Source organism: Tachypleus tridentatus, chromosome 10, assembly GCF_004210375.1.
Source record: "Tachypleus tridentatus isolate NWPU-2018 chromosome 10, ASM421037v1, whole genome shotgun sequence".
NCBI classification, from domain to species: Eukaryota; Metazoa; Arthropoda; class Merostomata; order Xiphosura; family Limulidae; genus Tachypleus; species Tachypleus tridentatus.
Window position 1 is genome coordinate 99,831,201 of NC_134834.1, and position 21,934 is coordinate 99,853,134.

The window sequence follows — 21,934 nt, forward strand, 5'->3', positions numbered from 1 at the left end:
AAATTAGGAAACCACAAAAAGAATATGGAGAAAGGTTAATTGAGAATTAAAATGTTAGCAGCAAAGATTTCTTCAAATATGTGAATATTAAGCAAAGCCTTTGAAGGATGATGTAGAAAGATTAATATATGATGATTATTAAATATTTTTAATCAGTTTTTACTGATGAAGACTTAAGCAGTATTCCTCATCTTGAACATTTGATAGATGAAAACAACATCGAAAAAGATGATCACATTCATTCTGAACTTGTTTAAAAAATTGGGATATGTAACAAATGATAAAGTTCATGGGCCAGATAATATTTATCCAAGGATTTTGAAAGAGATTAAAGACTGGATATGTGAGCCACTTATTACCATATCTTCTTAATTCTTGAGTAGTAGACAAGTACCAAAGGACTGGAAGCTAATGTAACTCTGAAATTTTCGAGGGAGGTAATAAAATTGTCCCAGTAATTATAGACCCTTTAACCTTACATCAGTTTTGGGAAACATTTTGGGAAGTCTTATAAAAGATACTTTACAAAATAATTTAACAAAGCTCAAAATTTTATTGGATAATCAAAATGGTTTTACTAAGGGAAAATTTTGTTTTAAAAGTCTGTTGGTATTCTTTGAAGAGGTTACTGGTTATGAAAATGAGAGTAAGGGTGTAGATTTGGTTTGTATAGATTTTCAGAAAGCATTTAGCATGGTTTCACATAGATTATTAAAAATTTAACTCTAGGAGTGAATGATAGGTTTGCTCATCAGATAGAAAACTGATTAGGTTGAAGAAAGCAGTGGGTTGTTACAAATGGAGTTCAGTCAAACTTGATCACTGTCACAAGTGGAGTTCCTCAGGAATCAATGTGAGAACTTTAGATCTTTGTAGATTGTTTACATTTGTTGATGACATTAAAGTTTGGATGTTACTGGCTTTAAGGATAATGATGCTTTCCAAAAGAATTATCATTTAGTGAGTTGATAAAATAAATAGCAGACAAATTTTAAACAAAGCAAAATAATACAAGTAAGATACCACAACTTCAGTTATGAGTATCATTTTCATGAGAATAACCTTATAATAACAGTGTTATGGGGAAAAAAAATGTTCTTGGTGTTCTGGTTCATTAGTCTCTCGAGCCATCCAAATGATGTTAGTGGCATGGCAAATTAGGATTTTATGTTATATGTACTGAAATAATGAATTTGTAAATGTTATAATGTCTCTTTATAGGTCATTGATTAAGCCACATTGGGATCACTGTGTTAAGCCTTGGGATCCTTAACTCGGAAAGGACATTGAATTGTTTGGAAGGAAGGGTTCAGAGGAGGGTTACTAAAGTGACACCTGGAATGAATAGGCTAAGATCTCATGTTTTACTTTGAAAACAGAAAAGCTAGAAAGGGTCTGCTTGAGTTAGTTACTTATTTTTCTAACATATTTAATGGAAAGACTAGAGGACACATTTTGACAAGAAAGGAGTCATCTTCAGCTAAGACAACTTAATATTTCTAACAGGGTGATTAGTCTTTGTAATGGGTTGCCTTTGGATGTGGTAGATGCAGTTAATTTGAGGGAGCTGAGAGAAAGTTTCACAGGTATTTGAATAATAGGGGCTGACTTTAGATTTTTTTAATGCTTATTTTAAGTTAGTAGATAGGATGGTCTAGATGAATCTAAAGGTCCCTTGTTGCCCTTTAATGTCATGTTTCTTAGTTTCTTTGTATTAAATCAAAGCCACACTTGGCTTTCTGTTTTGATCACTGTCGGTAATTAAAATGGGGCAACTGTTGTATTAGTATTTATATATTGAATGATTCCCGATGATGTCATACTTTGATATCTAATTATGCAAAGAGGAGTTTAATATCCTTGTGTTGAACAGGCAAGCACCACTTAAGCAATACATTTGATAGATCAATAATATAACTGTTATTACTTACTTCTATGTTGGTTATGGATATGTTATAGAAGAGAATTATTATATGTCCTCCACTGTTACAGCGGCAACTCTACGAATTTACAATTCTAAAATCAGGGGTTTGATTCTCCTTGGTGGACTCAGCAGATAGCTCGATGTGGCTTTGCTATAAGAAAACATGCATACACGTCATATTATATTTTTGAAATAATTTTTTCAATTTTTCTCTCTGTAGGAATTCCATGTTGCCTATGTGTTTATTAAGATGGGGATATCTCCCAGACCAGGAGTGTGGGCCCTGGAAAGATCGACAGATGGGGGGAAGACTTACCAGCCCTGGCAGTACTTTGCAGACACCCCTGGTGATTGTGTCCAGTACTTTGGAAATGACTCACTACATCCCCTCACTGAAGATGATTCAGTCATTTGTGAAACAAAGTTCTCTAAAGTTGTTCCTTTGGAAGGGGGTGAGGTGAGTGAAAGCTAGAATTGGTTTGACAGGTGTTGGTAAACACAGAATTAATGTTCCTGTGAGTTAAACAGAGAAGAAAAATTGTCCATCATGATCAATTATTTGATAGCACTGTGGGATTTAGTCATTACACATATGGTACTTTATATTGTGAAGCATCTGAAAATAATATATATATATCTTGCATTGAACGTATCAGTTGATGAAGCAACTTTCTGTATAGTTTAGATCAATAGAGTAAGTTAATGTTTATAAGAAAAATAAATCCTGGAGATTCAAATGAATAAATATTAAGAAAAAATGCTTCATGGGAAGAGTAATCTTGCTTAGATTAGGGAAAGTAATATATAAATATGTTCCTCAATTGGGGGAAAGTAATATGTATACATATGTTTCTCAATTGGGGAAAGTATTATATATATACATATATTCCTCAATTGGGGGAAGTAATACATACACATATGGTATATATTACTACTTCACTGGAGAAACTAATATATATACATGTGTTCCTTCATTGGGGAAAGTAATATATATACATGTGTTCCTCAATTGGGGAAAGTAATATATATATGTATATATGTTCCTTCATTGGGGAAAGTAATATATATACATGTGTTCCTTCATAGGGGAAAGTAATATATATACATGTGTTCATCAATTGGGGAAAGTAATATATATATATATATACGTTCCTTCATTGGGGAAAGTAATATATATATAGACATGTGTTCCTTCATTGGGGAAAGGAAGATATACACATGTGTTCCTTCATTGGGGAAAGTAAGATATACACATGTGTTCCTTCATTGGGGAAAGTAATATATATACATGTGTTCCTTCATTGGGGAAAGTAATATATATACATGTGTTCCTTCATTAGGGAAAGTAATATATATACATGTGTTCCTTCATTAGGGAAAGTAATATATATATATATGTATATGTATACATGTTCTTCAATTGGGGAAAATAATACGATTATGTTCCTTGATTGGAGAAAGTAATATATATGTATGTTCCTTCACTGGGGAAAGTAATATATATGTATATATATCAAATTACACTGTTCCTTGATTAGGGAAAGTACTATACATGTATAAAAAATTACACTGTTTCTTGATTAGTGAAAGTAATTTATAGATCAAATTACACTGTTCTTTTATTAGGGGAAGTTAAGAGGGATATAAAATGACACTTTTCATTTACTTTGCAACTATTTTCATTGCGTTATTTTGACTTGTTGGTTATAACCAAGACTTTGTAGCTAATGTAGTTTTACACTGGGTTTTAACCAAGATGTTTGTTACATGTGTAACTTGTCACTGGGTTTTTAACCAGGAGATTTGTTACAAGTGTGACCTGACAATGTGTTTTTCACCAAGATGTTTGTTACATATGTGATTTGACACTGGGTTTTTATCCATTTGCTACATATGTGACTTGACACTTGGTTTATAACTAGGAGGTTTATTGTAATTGTGATTTTAACCAGGGAGTTTGTTACAGATCTTAATTTACTTTGGGTTTTTAATCAGGCTGGTTATTTGTTACTAATGCTACTTTATACTTGGTTTTTCATGAGGTTATTTGTTACAAACATGACTTTACTCTGGGTATTTAACTAGGAAGTTTGTTACAAATGTAACTTAACACTGGGTTTTTAACAAGGCTGTTTGTTACAAAAGTTACTTTACTCTGATTTCTAACTGTGAAGTTTGTCACAAAAGTTACTTTGTCTTGATTTTTTTACTGTGAAGTTTGTTGCAGAAGTTACTTTACCATGGATTTTTTAACAATGAAGTTTGTTGCAAAGTTACATAACCATGGTTTTTTTAACAATGAGGTTTGTTACAAAAGTTACTTTACCATGGATTTTTTAACAATGAAGTTTGTTGCAAAAGTTACATTACCATGGTTTTTTTAACAATGAAGTTTGTTGCAAAAGTTACTTTACCATGGTTTTTTTAACAATGAAGTTTGTTGCAAAAGTTACATTACCATGGTTTTTTTAACTATGAAGTTTGTTACAAAAGTTACATTATCATGGTTTTTTTTAACAATGAAGTTTGTTGCAAAAGTTACATTACCATGGTTTTTTTAACAATGAAGTTTGTTACAAAGTTACATTACCATGGTTTTTTTAACAATGAAGTTTGTTGCAAAGTTACATTACCATGGTTTTTTTAACAATGAAGTTTGTTACAAAGTTACCATGGTTTTTTTACAATGAAGTTTGTTGCAAAAGTTACATTACCATGGTTTTTAACAATGAAGTTTGTTGCAAAAGTTACATTACCATGGTTTTTTTAACAATGAAGTTTGTTGCAAAAGTTACATTACCATGGTTTTAACTATGAAGTTTGTTACAAAGTTACATTACCATGGTTTTTTAACTATGAAGTTTGTTGCAAAGTTACATTACCATGGTTTTAACTATGAAGTTTGTTGCAAAGTTACATTACCATGGTTTTAACTATGAAGTTTGTTACAAAAGTTACATTACCATGGTTTTTTTTTAACAATGAAGTTTGTTGCAAAAGTTACATTACCATGGTTTTTTAACTATGAAGTTTGTTACAAAAGTTACATTACCATGATTAACATGAATACCATGGTTTTTTTAACAATGAAGTTTGTTGCAAAGTTACATTACCATGGTTTTAACAATGAAGTTTGTTGCAAAGTTACATTACCATGGTTTTTTTAACAATGAAGTTTGTTGCAAAAGTTACATTACCATGGTTTTAACTATGTTTGTTACAAAAGTTACATTACCATGGTTTTTTTAACAAAGTTATGGTTTTAACAATGAAGTTTGTTAAGAAGTTTGTTGCAAAAGTTACATTACCATGGTTTTTTAACAATGAAGTTTGTTACAAAGTTACATTACCATGGTTTTTTGGTTTTTTTTAACAATGAAGTTTGTTGCAAAGTTACATTACCATGGTTTTTTAACAATGAAGTTTGTTGCAAAGTTACAAATGGTTTTTAACTATGAAGTTACATTACATTACATGGTTTTTTTAACAATGAAGTTTGTTGCAAAAGTTACATTACCATGGTTTTTTTAACAATGAAGTTTGTTACAAAGTTACATTACCATGGTTTTTTTAACAATGAAGTTTGTTGCAAAGTTACATTACCATGGTTTTTTTAACAATGAAGTTTGTTGCAAAGTTACATTACCATGGTTTTTTAACAATGAAGTTTGTTGCAAAGTTACATTACCATGGTTTTTTTTTGTTACAATGAAGTTTGTTACAAAGTTACATTACCATGGTTTTTTTAACAATGAAGTTTGTTGCAAAGTTACATTACCATGGTTTTTTAACTATGAAGTTTGTTACAAAAGTTACATTACCATGGTTTTTTAACAATGAAGTTTGTTGCAAAAGTTACATTACCATGGTTTTTTAACTATGAAGTTTGTTACAAAAGTTACATTACCATGATTTTTTTAACAATGAAGTTTGTTGCAAAAGTTACATTACCATGGTTTTAACTATGAAGTTTGTTGCAAAGTTTGTTACAAAGTTACAAAAGTTACATTACCATGGGTTTTAACAATGAAGTTTGTTGCAAAGTTACATTACCATGGTTTTAACTATGAAGTTTGTTGCAAAGTTACATTACCATGGTTTTTTTTTAACAATGAAGTTTGTTGCAAAGTTACATTACCATGGTTTTTTAACAATGAAGTTTGTTACAAAGTTACATTACCATGGTTTTTTAACAATGAAGTTTGTTGCAAAGTTACATTACCATGGTTTTTAACAATGAAGTTTGTTGCAAAAGTTACATTACCATGAAGTTTTTGCAAAGTTACATTACCATGGTTTTTTAACTATGAAGTTTGTTACAAAAGTTACATTACCATGGTTTTTTTAACAATGAAGTTTGTTGCAAAGTTACATTACCATGGTTTTTTAACAATGAAGTTTGTTACAAAGTTACATTACCATGGTTTTTAACATGAAGTTTTTACAAAAGTTACATTACCATGGTTTTATGAAGTTTGTTGCAAAGTTACATTACCATGGTTTTTTTAACTATGAAGTTTGTTACAAAGTTTTTTTTTACCATGTTAAAAGTTACATTACCATGGTTTTTTTAACAATGAAGTTTGTTACAAAGTTACATTACCATGGTTTTTTTTTCAATGAAGTTTGTTACAAAAGTTACATTACCATGGTTTTTTAACAAGTTATGAAGTTTGTTGCAAAGTTACATTACCATGGTTTTAACAATGAAGTTTGTTGCAAAGTTACATTACCATGGTTTTAACTATGAAGTTTGTTGCAAAGTTACATTACCATGGTTTTTTTAACAATGAAGTTTGTTGCAAAAGTTACATTACCATGGTTTTTTTTAAAGTTACATTATGAAGTTTGTTACAAAGTTACATTACCATGGTTTTTTAACAATGAAGTTTGTTGCAAAGTTACATTACCATGGTTTTTTAACAATGAAGTTTGTTGCAAAGTTACATTACCATGGTTTTAACTATGAAGTTTGTTACAAAAGTTACATTACCATGGTTTTTTTAACAATGAAGTTTGTTGCAAAAGTTACATTACCATGGTTTTTTAACAATGAAGTTTGTTACAAAAGTTACATTACCATGGTTTTTTTTAACAATGAAGTTTGTTGCAAAAGTTACATTACCATGGTTTTTAACAATGAAGTTTGTTGCAAAAGTTACATTACCATGGTTTTAACAATGAAGTTTGTTGCAAAGTTACATTACCATGGTTTTTTTTAACAATGAAGTTTGTTACAAAGTTACATTACCATGGTTTTTTTTAACAATGAAGTTTGTTGCAAAAGTTACATTACCATGGTTTTTTAACAATGAAGTTTGTTGCAAAAGTTACATTACCATGGTTTTTTAACAATGAAGTTTGTTGCAAAGTTACATTACCATGGTTTTAACATTACCATGAAGTTTGTTACAAAGTTACATTACCATGGTTTTTTACCATGGTTTTAACAATGAAGTTTGTTGCAACAATGAAGTTTGTTACAAAAGTTACATTACCATGGTTTTTTTTTTTAACAATGAAGTTTGTTGCAAAGTTACATTACCATGGTTTTTTTTAACAATGAAGTTTGTTACAAAGTTACATTACCATGGTTTTTTTAACATTATGAAGTTTGTTGCAAAGTTACATTACCATGGTTTTTTTAACAATGAAGTTTGTTACAAAAGTTACATTACCATGGTTTTAACAATGAAGTTTGTTGCACAAAGTTACATTACCATGGTTTTTTTTAACAATGAAGTTTGTTACAAAGTTACATTACCATGGTTTTAACAATGAAGTTTGTTGCAAAGTTACATTACCATGGTTTTTTTAACAATGAAGTTTGTTGCAAAAGTTACATTACCATGGTTTTAACAATGAAGTTTGTTACAAAGTTACATTACCATGGTTTTTTAACAATGAAGTTTGTTGCAAAGTTACATTACCATGGTTTTTAACAATGAAGTTTGTTGCAAAAGTTACATTACATTTACATGGTTTTAACAATGAAGTTTGTTACAAAAGTTACATTACCATGGTTTTTGCAAAAGTTACATTACAATGAAGTTTGTTACAAAAGTTACATTACCATGGTTTTAACAACAATGAAGTTTGTTTGTTACAAAGTTACATTACCATGGTTTTTTTAACAATGAAGTTTGTTGCAAAGTTACATTACCATGGTTTTAACATGAAGTTTGTTGCAAAAGTTACATTACCATGGTTTTTTAACAATGAAGTTTGTTGCAAAGTTACATTACCATGGTTTTTTTAACAATGAAGTTTGTTGCAAAGTTACATTACCATGGTTTTTAACAATGAAGTTTGTTACAAAGTTACATTACCATGGTTTTTTAACAATGAAGTTTGTTACAAAAGTTACATTACCATGGTTTTTTTAACAATGAAGTTTGTTACAAAGTTACATTACCATGGTTTTTTTAACAATGAAGTTTGTTAAAAGTTACATTACCATGGTTTTTTTGAAGTTTGTTGCAAAAGAATTACCATGTTTGTTTGTTAAAAGTTACATTACCATGGTTTTTTTTAACAATGAAGTTTGTTGCAAAAGTTACATTACCATGGTTTTTTTAACAATGAAGTTTGTTGCAAAAGTTACATTACCATGGTTTTTTTAACAATGAAGTTTGTTGCAAAAGTTACATTACCATGGTTTTTTAACTATGAAGTTTGTTACAAAAGTTACATTACCATGGTTTTTTTTACAATGAAGTTTGTTGCAAAGTTACATTACCATGGTTTTTTTTAACAATGAAGTTTGTTACAAAGTTACATTACCATGGTTTTTTAACAATGAAGTTTGTTGCAAAAGTTACAATGGTTTTTTTAACTAAAGTTTGTTACAAAGTTACATTACCATGTTTGTTGCTATGAAGTTACAAAGTTACATTACCATGGTTTTTTTAACAATGAAGTTTGTTGCAAAGTTACATTACCATGGTTTTAACTATGAAGTTTGTTACAAAAGTTACATTACCATGGTTTTTTTTTAACAATGAAGTTTGTTGCAAAGTTACATTACCATGGTTTTAACTATGAAGTTTGTTACAAAGTTACATTACCATGGTTTTTTTAACAATGAAGTTTGTTGCAAAAGTTACATTACCATGGTTTTTTAACTATGAAGTTTGTTACAAAAGTTACATTACCATGGTTTTTAACAATGAAGTTTGTTACAAAAGTTACATTACCATGGTTTTAACAATGAAGTTTGTTAAAGTTTTGTTGCACAAAGTTACATTAATGGTTTTTTACTATGAAGTTTGTTACCATGGTTTTTTTAACAATGAAGTTTGTTGCAAAGTTACATTACCATGTTTTTTTTAACAATGAAGTTTGTTACAAAGTTACATTACCATGGTTTTAACTGATGAAGTTTGTTGCAAAGTTACATTACCATGGTTTTTTAACAATGATGAAGTTTGTTACAAAGTTTGTTACCAAAGTTACATTACCATGGTTTTTTTAACAATGAAGTTTGTTGCAAAGTTACATTACCATGGTTTTTTTTGAAGTTTGTTTGTTTTACAAAAGTTACATTACCATGGTTTTTTTTAACAATGAAGTTTGTTACAAAAGTTACATTACCATGGTTTTTAACAATGAAGTTTGTTACAAAAGTTACATTACCATGGTTTTTTTAACAATGAAGTTTGTTGCAAAAGTTACATTACCATGGTTTTTTAACAATGAAGTTTGTTACAAAAGTTACATTACCATGGTTTTTTAACAATGAAGTTTGTTGCAAAGTTACAAGTTTGTTGCAAAAGTTACATTACCATGGTTTTTTTACAATGAAGTTTGTTGCAAAAGTTACATTACCATGGTTTTTTAACAATGAAGTTTGTTGCAAAGTTACATTACCATGGTTTTTTTAACAATGAAGTTTGTTGCAAAGTTACATTACCATGGTTTTTTTTTTGCAACAATGAAGTTTGTTACAAAGTTACATTACCATGGTTTTTTTAACAATGAAGTTTGTTACAAAAGTTACAACCAAAGTTTGTTACAAAGTGAAGTTTGTTGCAAAAGTTACATTACCATGGTTTTTAACAATGAACAATGAAGTTTGTTTGTTGCAAAGTTACATTACCAATGGTTTTTTAACAATGAAGTTTGTTGCAAAAGTTACATTACCATGGTTTTTTTTAACAATGAAGTTTGTTACAAAAGTTACATTACCATGGTTTTTTTTAACAATGAAGTTTGTTGCAAAGTTACATTACCATGGTTTTTTAACAATGAAGTTTGTTACAAAGTTACATTACCATGGTTTTTTTAACAATGAAGTTTGTTGCAAAGTTACATTACCATGAAGTTTTTTTAACAATGAAGTTTGTTGCAAAAGTTACATTACCATGGTTTTTTAACAATGAAGTTTGTTACAAAAGTTACATTACCATGGTTTTTTTAACAATGAAGTTTGTTGCAAAAGTTACATTACCATGGTTTTTTTAACAATGAAGTTTGTTACAAAGTTACATTACCATGGTTTTTTAACAATGAAGTTTGTTACAAAAGTTACATTACCATGGTTTTAACAATGAAGTTTGTTGCAAAGTTACAAATGGTTTTAACTATGAAGTTTGTTAGTTACATTACATTACCATGGTTTTTTTAACAATGAAGTTTGTTACAAAGTTACATTACCATGTTTTTTTAACAATGAAGTTTGTTGCAAAGTTACATTACCATGGTTTTTTAACAATGAAGTTTGTTGCAAAGTTACATTACCATGGTTTTTTAACAATGAAGTTTGTTACAAAGTTACATTACCATGGTTTTTTAACAATGAAGTTTGTTGCAAAGTTACATTACCATGGTTTTAACAATGAAGTTTGTTGCAAAGTTACATTACCATGGTTTTTTTAACAATGAAGTTTGTTGCAAAGTTACATTACCATGGTTTTTTAACAATGAAGTTTGTTACAAAAGTTACATTACCATGGTTTTTTTAACAATGAAGTTTGTTGCAAAAGTTACATTACCATGGTTTTTTAACTATGAAGTTTGTTGCAAAAGTTACATTACCATGGTTTTTTTAACAATGAAGTTTGTTACAAAGTTACATTACCATGGTTTTTTAACAATGAAGTTTGTTGCACAAAGTTACATTACCATGGTTTTTTTAACAATGAAGTTTGTTGCAAAGTTACATTACCATGGTTTTTTTTTAACAATGAAGTTTGTTGCAAAAGTTACATTACCATGGTTTTTTTTTTTAACAATGAAGTTTGTTGCAAAGTTACATTACCATGGTTTTTTTAACAATGAAGTTTGTTACAAAGTTACATTACCATGGTTTTTTTTTTTAACAATGAAGTTTGTTGCAAAAGTTACATTACCATGGTTTTTTAACAATGAAGTTTGTTGTAAAAGTTACATTACCATGGTTTTTTTAACAATGAAGTTTGTTACAAAAGTTACATTACCATGGTTTTTTTAACAATGAAGTTTGTTGCAAAAGTTACATTACCATGGTTTTAACAATGAAGTTTGTTGCAAAAGTTACATTACCATGGTTTTTTTAACAATGAAGTTTGTTGCAAAAGTTACATTACCATGGTTTTTTTTAACAATGAAGTTTGTTGCAAAGTTACATTACCATGGTTTTAACAATGAAGTTTGTTGCAAAGTTACATTACCATGGTTTTTTTAACTATGAAGTTTGTTACAAAGTTACATTACCATGGTTTTTTTAACAATGAAGTTTGTTGCAAAAGTTACATTACCATGGTTTTTTTTTAACAATGAAGTTTGTGACAAAGTTACATTACCATTTTTAACAAAAGTTACATTACCATGGTTTTTTAACAATGAAGTTTGTTGCAAAAGTTACATTACCATGGTTTTAACTATGAAGTTTGTTGCAAAGTTACATTACCATGGTTTTTTGAACAATGAAGTTTGTTGCAAAGTTACATTACAAAAGTTACATGGTTTTTTTAACAATGAAGTTTGTTGCAAAAAGTTACATTACCATGGTTTTTTTAACAATGAAGTTTGTTGCAAAAGTTACATTACCATGGTTTTTTTAACAATGAAGTTTGTTGCAAAAGTTACATTACCATGGTTTTTTAACTATGAAGTTTGTTACAAAAGTTACATTACCATGGTTTTTTAACAATGAAGTTTGTTGCAAAAGTTACATTACCATGGTTTTTTAACTATGAAGTTTGTTACAAAAGTTACATTACCATGTTTTTTTTAACTATGAAGTTTGTTGCAAAAGTTACATTACCATGGTTTTTTAACTATGAAGTTTGTTACAAAAGTTACATTATCATGGTTTTTTTAACAATGAAGTTTGTTGCAAAAGTTACATTACCATGGTTTTTTAACTATGAAGTTTGTTACAAAAGTTACATTATCATGGTTTTTTTAACAATGAAGTTTGTTGCAAAAGTTACATTACCATGGTTTTTAACTATGAAGTTTGTTAACATTACCATGAAGTTTTTTTAACATTACCATGATGAATTTTGTTGCAAAAGTTACTTTACCATGGTTTTTTTAACAATGAAGTTTGTTGCAAAAGTTACATTACCATGGTTTTTTAACTATGAAGTTTGTTGCAAAAGTTACATTACCATGGTTTTTTAACTATGAAGTTTGTTACAAAAGTTACATTACCATGGTTTTTTAACAATGAAGTTTGTTACAAAAGTTACATTACCATGGTTTTTTTAACAATGAAGTTTGTTGCAAAAGTTACATTACCATGGTTTTTTTAACAATGAAGTTTGTTGCAAAAGTTACATTACCATGGTTTTTTTAACAATGAAGTTTGTTGCAAAAGTTACATTACCATGGTTTTTTTTAACAATGAAGTTTGTTGCAAAAGTTACATTACCATGGTTTTTTAACTATGAAGTTTGTTACAAAAGTTACATTATCATGGTTTTTTAACAATGAAGTTTGTTGCAAAAGTTACATTACCATGGTTTTAACAATGAAGTTTGTTGCAAAAGTTACATTACCATGGTTTTTTAACTATGAAGTTTGTTACAAAAGTTACATTACCATGATTTTTTTTAACAATGAATTTTGTTGCAAAAGTTACTTTACCATGGTTTTTTTAACAGTGAAGTTTGTTGCAAAAGTTACATTACCATGGTTTTTTAACTATGAAGTTTGTTACAAAAGTTACATTACCATGGTTTTTTTTAACAATGAAGTTTGTTGCAAAAGTTACATTACCATGGTTTTTTAACAATGAAGTTTGTTACAAAAGTTACATTACCATGGTGTTTTAACAATGAAGTTTGTTACAAAAGTTACATTACCATGGTTTTTTTAACAATGAAGTTTGTTGCAAAAGTTACTTTACCATGGTTTTTTTAACAATGAAGTTTGTTGCAAAAGTTACATTACCATGGTTTTTTAACTATGAAGTTTGTTACAAAAGTTACATTATCATGGTTTTTTTAACAATGAAATTTGTTGCAAAAGTTACATTACCATGGTTTTTTAACTATGAAGTTTGTTACAAAAGTTACATTACCATGATTTTTTTAACAATGAATTTTGTTGCAAAAGTTACTTTACCATGGTTTTTTTAACAATGAAGTTTGTTGCAAAAGTTACATTACCATGGTTTTTTAACTATGAAGTTTGTTGCAAAAGTTACATTACCATGGTTTTTTAACTATGAAGTTTGTTACAAAAGTTACATTACCATGGTTTTTTTTAACAATGAAGTTTGTTACAAAAGTTACATTACCATGGTTTTTTTAACAATGAAGTTTGTTGCAAAAGTTACATTACCATGGTTTTTTTAACAATGAAGTTTGTTGCAAAAGTTACATTACCATGGTTTTTTTAACTATGAAGTTTGTTACAAAAGTTACATTACCATGGTTTTTTTAACAATGAAGTTTGTTGCAAAAGTTACATTACCATGGTTTTAACTATGAAGTTTGTTACAAAGTTACATTACCATGGTTTTTAACTATGAAGTTTGTTGCAAAAGTTACATTACCATGGTTTTTTAACTATGAAGTTTGTTACAAAAGTTACATTATCATGGTTTTTTTAACAATGAAGTTTGTTGCAAAAGTTACATTACCATGGTTTTTTAACTATGAAGTTTGTTACAAAAGTTACATTACCATGGTTTTTTTAACAATGAAGTTTGTTGCAAAAGTTACATTACCATGGTTTTTTAACTATGAAGTTTGTTACAAAAGTTACATTATCATGTTTTTTTTGACAATGAAGTTTGTTGCAAAAGTTACATTACCATGGTTTTTTAACTATGAAGTTTGTTACAAAAGTTACATTACCATGATTTTTTTAACAATGAATTTTGTTGCAAAAGTTACATTACCATGGTTTTTTAACTATGAAGTTTGTTACAAAAGTTACATTACCATGGTTTTTTTAACAATGAAGTTTGTTGCAAAAGTTACATTACCATGGTTTTTTTAACAATGAAGTTTGTTACAAAAGTTACATTACCATGGTTTTTTAACAATGAAGTTTGTTACAAAAGTTACATTACCATGGTTTTTTTAACAATGAAGTTTGTTGCAAAAGTTACTTTACCATGGTTTTTTTAACAATGAAGTTTGTTGCAAAAGTTACATTACCATGGTTTTTTAACAATGAAGTTTGTTGCAAAAGTTACATTACAATGGTTTTTTAACTATGAAGTTTGTTGCAAAAGTTACATTGTACTGGTTTTTAACCAAGAGGTTTGTTACTAAAGCTAACTTGCATTGATAAGTAGCAAACAAACATTTTACTAACAGTACTTTTCTTTGGTCGCTGGTTAAAAGGTTTGTTACTAAAGATATTTATACTTTGTTGGTTTTTTTGCATGGCTTATTACTAATGTTACAGGAGAGAATGTTATATTTATCGAAGAGGTGTGTTAGTAGGTTTACTTTATAGTAACAATTTTTAATTGGACATACCTTGTTAGGGTTACTTAGCTGTGTTACATTTGTTACTCAATTAAAAAGAATGGTTGACATAGCTTTAAAGTAGTGATAACTGGGTAATATTTTTATATTAGGTGACATTTTGGTATATGTAGCAAATAATGTCCACATATTTCTAGATCGTGGTGTCCCTGCTGAATGATCGGCCGAGTGCAGAAGATTTTATCCATTCCTCGGTTCTTCAGGAATGGACAAAGGCTACTAATGTAAGGTTGAGGTTTATTCGTACAAAGACTTTATTAGGCCATTTGATGTCCGTTGTCAGACAAGATCCAACTGTCACAAGAAGAGTAAGTATCTGTGAAAGTTTTCCTGCCTTCTATATACTTTGTACATTTAATAGTCTCTTCATGCAATTATTCATGTTTTTATTATTTTTTTGTTTTTGTATATGTTTTTGTTAAGCATATTAGATATATGTTTCTTCATTTGTATCTGAATCTTTCTAACGTATCTGTCTGTTTGTCAAAATGGTTACATATATCATATAGCACTTTGCTCATGCAATCTTTATTGTCATATTCCTTTTTACTTAGAAAATGTATTTGTTTTTCAGATTTATCTTTTGATACGTCTATCTGACATTTTCGTCCAGTGACTTAGCATTTTGTTATTAAATATTTTCTTTACATCTTGTTCTTTCTTATCATATAATAAAATATAACAATTTGGTTATTTGTCAGAATCATCTCCAGGTAATGTTTCTATGCATCTGTGTTGGTATCTAACTTTATTCCAAACCCTTTCTGATTCCACTGTACTGTATATTTCATCACCGTTATCTAGTTATGAGTTGATTTTGTCTTATCCTGTAACTTTTCTGTAAGACCCCTCACTCTATCCAGTTGTTTCTAACAGTTTTCTGCATTTAGGTAATTCCCCAGTTAACTTTTTAAATAAAGGGTTAATAAGTTCTTCAATGTTATTTTACTAGAAATAATTTTATCAATATTTCATTAGTAAATATTTTTTTTCTTAGTGTAATATTAGTGAATACTTTTTACTTGTATATAATCAGTAAATTTTCCACAAAAGTTACATTATTATTTTACTTGGTAATTTGTTTCTGTGTTTGTTTGTTTGTTTTTGAATTTCGCACAAAGCTACTCGAGGGCTATTTGTGCTAGCCGTTCCTAATTTAGTAGTGTAAGACTAGAGGGAAGGCAGCTAGTCATCACCACCCATCACCAACTCTTGGGCTACTCTTTTACCAACGAATAGTTGGATTGACTGCCACATTATAATGCCCCCATGGCTGAAAGGGCGAGCATGTTTGGTGCGATGGGGATGCAAACCCACAACCTTCAGATTACGATCGCATGCCTTAACAGGCTTGGCCATGCTGGGCCTTGTTTCTGTGTGTGCCAACAACATATATGTGTTTATATTATTTCATCAAAAAATGCTTTTCCTTTATTTCAATAGTAAATGTATGTTACTATTGTTACAACAAGTTTCAGAGACAGTACTTTACCACTTCACACAGATTTGATTTGCATGCTAGTTGGCTTGAACTAACTCCTACCATAACATCACACATTTAATGTGAAGTGTGCTAGTGCATGATGACATCATTATTGTGATGATAAACCTCTTAAACACTTATGTTTGAAATAACATCATTATTTTCCTAGACATTATCTAGAAGTGTTCTTAAACTTATTGACCAATTATGTTAGATTTGCAACAGTTTATGAAACTTAAATATTGTTCAAGTTAAATAGATTCTTTTATTACGTAAGAAAATGAAGAGAACAAGGTTTTTTTCTATTTTCTTATAATGAATTCTAATGTGATGATAGCTCCTGCTTATCCCTGGGGGGGCTCATTACCTGTGGTGAAAATTCTTCAAGGTGTTGTAGCTTCCTTCATGCATACTGGTCTCCTCCTTCTGTCCATTTGATAAATGTTTCTTTTCTTCAGTTTGCACATAATTAGGATGACGACAACATTATTTGGTTATTTTTTCTAACATCAATAACTGTTTTGTTTATGGAGGAAAATCCTCACCATTTTAACCTCTTCCTTGTCATAATTATGTTTGTTCTTGTTTTTCTCTTTCCTCTTTGTTTTTTGATTCTTCATGTTTGTTACCACATGAAACTCATACTCAGTTATATTTACATTATCTTCCCATCTTCCTCTCATATCAAGATCCATGCAGACTTCTTTCTTCAACACCTATACATCTGTAATAATATGTATTGTTAGTTTTTTCTACTTGACTCTTTGTTTTTCCTGTCCTACAGGAATTCTTCATTTCCGTCCCTTAATTCCTAGTATTTGGAATTTCTTTCATTTGCTATGTGGGTGGACCCCTTAACTCTTTCTTACCACCCTACTGACTTACCTCTTGTCACTTTGTCATGCTTGGCATGGGTTTTCTGAATAGGTTCATTCTCTTGTTTTTACCACAATGACCAGTTGTATTACTCCTGCCCTATCCTTCCTTACATGGTTCCTCCACTTTTGATACATGCTGGGACAAAATGCTCTCTTATTTAATGTATGCCTCCCTCTTGCTTATTTTCATGATCATTGTCAGGCTCCATTTCTTCTCCGTCTTCATGGGTGTTCCTGATTCACTGAAGTCCTGGAATGAAGCATCCCAACATCATTTCTCATTGTTTTTTATGGTTCCTTGTCTTTCTCAGCCTTGACATTCTGTTCCTAGGCCTGCTGAATCCATGTCTTCTCTTCCAATTCTTGCTTCCTGGACTTATACTTCCTGATGCCAGGATTGTTTCTCATCTCATCAGTTATTACAGGGTCATGTTTGGGCCTGTGAAAGCTTGTCTGTCTGTCTCTGTCAGTTTTTGGTCTTCATTTTTGTCTGACAGATGGGTTCTTCAGGTTTTCACTCACAGCTTATCTCTTCATTTCTCTTCACCTTCTCCCATTTTCTGTTTTCTTTCTTCCTTTTTTCAGTTCCCCATTACCTTCAGTGTGTTGAAGATTTATCATCAGATCTCTTGGCCAAGAATGCCATCAAAAGCATGTTTTCTCCTACACCCGGTTTATTACTCTTGTCTTTTTGTGGTCCCTAAGAAAACTGGAGCCTGACATTTGACTATTGGCCTGTTGTCTCTCAACCAATTTCTTATAATACCTATCTTACATATGGATAGTTTCCTTTCTCTCTATTCTCCTGTAATGTGGATGACTTTTTACATATTTGACTTACCCTGTTCTTCACACATTTTCTTTTTTTTTAATTCATTGGGATTGTATCTTTCAGTTCCATGCTCTTCTTTTTGGTATTGGGTCTGTTCGTTATGTCTTTATTTGAGTCATGGTAGTATTTACCTTCCTTGTTCATGAATTGAGGTTGAGGTTACATTATTACATGGATGATTGACTTTTTCTCACTCAGCTTAGGAGAACCTCTTCTCTCACACCTGTAGGAAGCTGCTTGGCTGGGTTAACTTGCCATGCCTTCTGTCTTTTCTCATACCCATCTTATATTTGTTACACAGTCAAGCTCAGCCTTCACCACTTGATTTATGTGCAATGAAATGTCGTCAAAGTTTGTGCTTCTCTTTACACCATGTGTTTGAGGTTTATTTTACATTTGGAACTCTTGTTCCTCTTGTAACCACTCATTCATTTAGGTTGCATACATATTTGGAATTTCTATTGAAACCTTTCTGAAGATCTGTTATTCTCAATTGTGTGCCTTCGTTTTCCTCTCCTTGATGATTTGTCTTAGTGCCTTGAACCTGTTATCCCCACTGTTGGTATCCTTATGCTGTACCCTGACCAGATCTCCATTTCTTCACAGATACATTTCTGTCAGGGTGTCTGGTATCCTTTTGAATGTGTGGACTTCAGATGAGAGCTCATTACACCTTAGCATTCTTGAACTTCTTCCATTCCATCATACATTTCCCCTTTCTTCTCTCTTTTTTTGTGTATCTGCTGATCCATGGTTATTTCATGTATCAGCTGTCAAGGGGATACCTGTTCTAGGGTTCTTTGCTTTCTTATGCTGGATCTGATATTTCAAACTTAATCCCATCAGATTTGTCTCATGTCTTGTCATATGTCAGGAGCTCTGAATTTGATGGTGGATTGCATTTCTTGGCTTACATGTTTCTAACCACAGAGTATACTTTTTATCATTGGGTTTGCTCTTAGTTGGGTATGCCTTTGTTCATTGTTTTTGCCACTCTCAGCATCAGATTTCCTTTTTTCTATTCCTGAGGACTGAAGGATGAAGAAAGCAAGGACTGGTCTCATATTTTTCTGTTTGTCTGTCTTCCTCTTTGACTTCTATTTTGTCTCCTCACTTTGATAAGCAGTACTCCTCATCAGGTTCTGTTGGTGGCACCTGTTTGGTCAATAGAACCTTAATTTTCTCTGCTTTGTCAGTTGGCATTCAAGCTTTCTCTTCCTCTGCACCAATCCCACTCTGTTGTTTCAACCACTTTTGTTCTTCACCCAGAAACGTTGTCCTTTCACCTTTACATGTGAAATTTGTTCAGTCCATTGGATTCAGGGCTGGACAATCTGAATGTAGGATTTTTCATATTCCATTTTTTTCATAATTTGTCGCATCAGTTTTAAGAATTGTGTCACTCTTTTATGCCTTGATTTTACCAAAGTTTGGACAATATCCTTTAGGCTGTTATGGGGACGTATAGACATATGTTCCTCTCTAACTGTTTCATCTCTTGTGGGATTTTGATTACCTCCAGTTGCTATTTGTTAGTACAACTGCATAACATCTTTTGGCACCTCATTGGTCAGTACAATCTTGATTTCCTTTGCTTTGTAAACTGACATTCAGGCCACCTTCCTTTGTCCTGTTCCCACTCTCTTGCTCCAAACATGTTTGTCTTTCACCTAGAGTGTTGTCCTTTCACTTTCACTTATTTCCCAAATATCACATCATGCCAGGGGTAACAGAAAGTATTCAACCCATCTACTGTAGCTTTACCTGTGCCCACTGTTGAAATGTTTTGCAAGACTAGAAGAGGTATGCAATCTAGGCTGTTCCATCTCCTAGTTTACTATGGAAAGGCTGTCACCAGGGAAGTGTCTGCCCACTTCTTTGGCTCATGCCCTAACCACACTGCACTTCTTGGCATGCTGACTACTTATGTGTGGGTGCTCAGTTGATCGTTTAAAGTTCCACTTATCTTTTTTACCTTTGGGGCTGTTTTGCCTTTCCTTCCAGGTGAAAAGTATATCCTGATCAAGACAAAATGTAGTCTCTCATGAGTGTACCCCTACAAAGCTCCTGCTATTGGGTGTCACACTCCATGGGCTTCCTCTTTAACCAATTTCAGGAGGGAGGTCATCTACTTTTTAATGGTTACACTGGCCCCTGCACAACGTAAATGTGGGATTATAGATATTCCGTGTAAGGAGGTGAGATATCATCTCAAAGTTACCATTTTCCTTACCTGAAAATGTATTTCCTATAGAAACTCAACTCCTCACACTTTTCCACCCTTCCTTCCCACTTTCTTCTTGAGTTATCTAAGAAGGAAATTATTTTGAGTATAAGTGCTTCGGGGGAGTTGCTGTGATTTCTTGGTGGGAGTTAGCTCAAAGATAGTGGGACACAAATTTCACATGTGGTTACTCAAGGGATGAAGGTATTCCAAAAATGTATTTTTTATCAAAAATACATTTTCAGGTAAAGGAAATGTTAACATCTAATATTTCTCCAGTAAATGTTTTTCTCATTATTTCAACAGAAAATGTTTATCAGAAGTGTTATGACAAGGGTCTGATATTTCATCAGTAAATGTTTTTCTCATTACTTCAATAGAAAATGTTTATCAGAAGTGTTATGACAAGGGTCTGATATTTCATCAGTAAATGTTTTTCTCATTATTTCAATAGAAAATTTTTATCAGAAGTGTTAAGACAAGGGTCTGATATTTCATCAGTAAATGTTTTTCTCATTATTTCAATAGAAAATGTTTACCAGAAGTGTTATGACACGGGTCTGATATTTCATCAGTAAATGTTTTTCTCATTATTTCAATAGAAAATGTTTATCAGAAGTGTTATGACAAGGGTCTGATATTTCATCAGTAAATGTTTTTCTCATTATTTCAACAGAAAATGTTTATCAGAAGTGTTATGACAAGGGTCTGATATTTCATCAGTAAATGTTTTTCTCATTATTTCAACAGAAAATGTTTATCAGAAGTGTTATGACAAGGGTCTGATATTTCATCAGTAAATGTTTTTCTCATTATTTCAACAGTAAATATTTATCAGCAATGTTATGACAAATGTCCGATATTTCATCAGTAAATGTTCAATGTTCTTGTCATTTGTGGGTATGTTGCTCAGCATTTCATTGGCAAATGTGTTTTTAGTATTTTTACAGCATCAAAGACATCAACATTGGTGGTCGCTGTGTTTGTAATGGCCATGCAGAAACCTGTGACTTGACTGACCCCAGTGACCCCTATAAACTTTTGTGTCGATGCCAACACAATACCTGTGGTCCTCAGTGTGAAAAATGTTGTCCAGGTTTTGTGCAAAAGAAATGGAGACGTGCCCTAGTACACAACCCTAATGCTTGTGAACGTATGTTAAACTTTGTTTTATAGTTCAAATTTAGTCAAAGTGTCTAATATATATTGTACAACAGAAACCAGAAAAGGGTTAGTGAATAGTTGAAACTAATGGTTTTCTTGTATTTATTAGTAACCAGAAAATGGTTGATGCATAGTAAAATTAAATAGTAGTTAACAAAGAGTCTAGAAGAAGGATACATAATATTTCTTCTTGACAGTGTGGAGATTGTTTGTTGTTGTTTTTTTCAGCCAAAAACAACAACAAAATCAAGTGTATCAGTGAGTAAATATTTCACATACTTGGAAATAACTTATTGTTTTGAAAGTTACTGTTGTAATACAGTGTAGCTCAATAAAGTTATGCTGTTTCTTTGATGACATGATTTAGATGTTACGAGTATTCAGGTAGTTTGTTCTTTTGATTGTAGCCTGCAACTGCTTTGGACATGCCAGAGAATGTGTTTATGATGAAAATATTGAGAAGTTAGGTCTCAGTCTTGACATTCATGGAAACTACT

At 30.7% G+C, this 21,934-nt stretch overlaps 1 protein-coding gene across 1 annotated transcript in view; it reads left to right on the forward strand.

Annotated features, from left to right (window-relative positions):
- The window catches only part of LOC143228425 (laminin subunit alpha-like), a 189,771-nt gene that overhangs the window by 30,572 nt on the left and 137,265 nt on the right, over window positions 1-21,934 (forward strand). Inside the window, 4 exon segments of the mRNA XM_076459687.1 lie at window positions 2,145-2,381; window positions 14,994-15,164; window positions 21,213-21,426; window positions 21,845-21,933. Coding sequence (XP_076315802.1) covers window positions 2,145-2,381; window positions 14,994-15,164; window positions 21,213-21,426; window positions 21,845-21,933 — 711 coding nt within the window.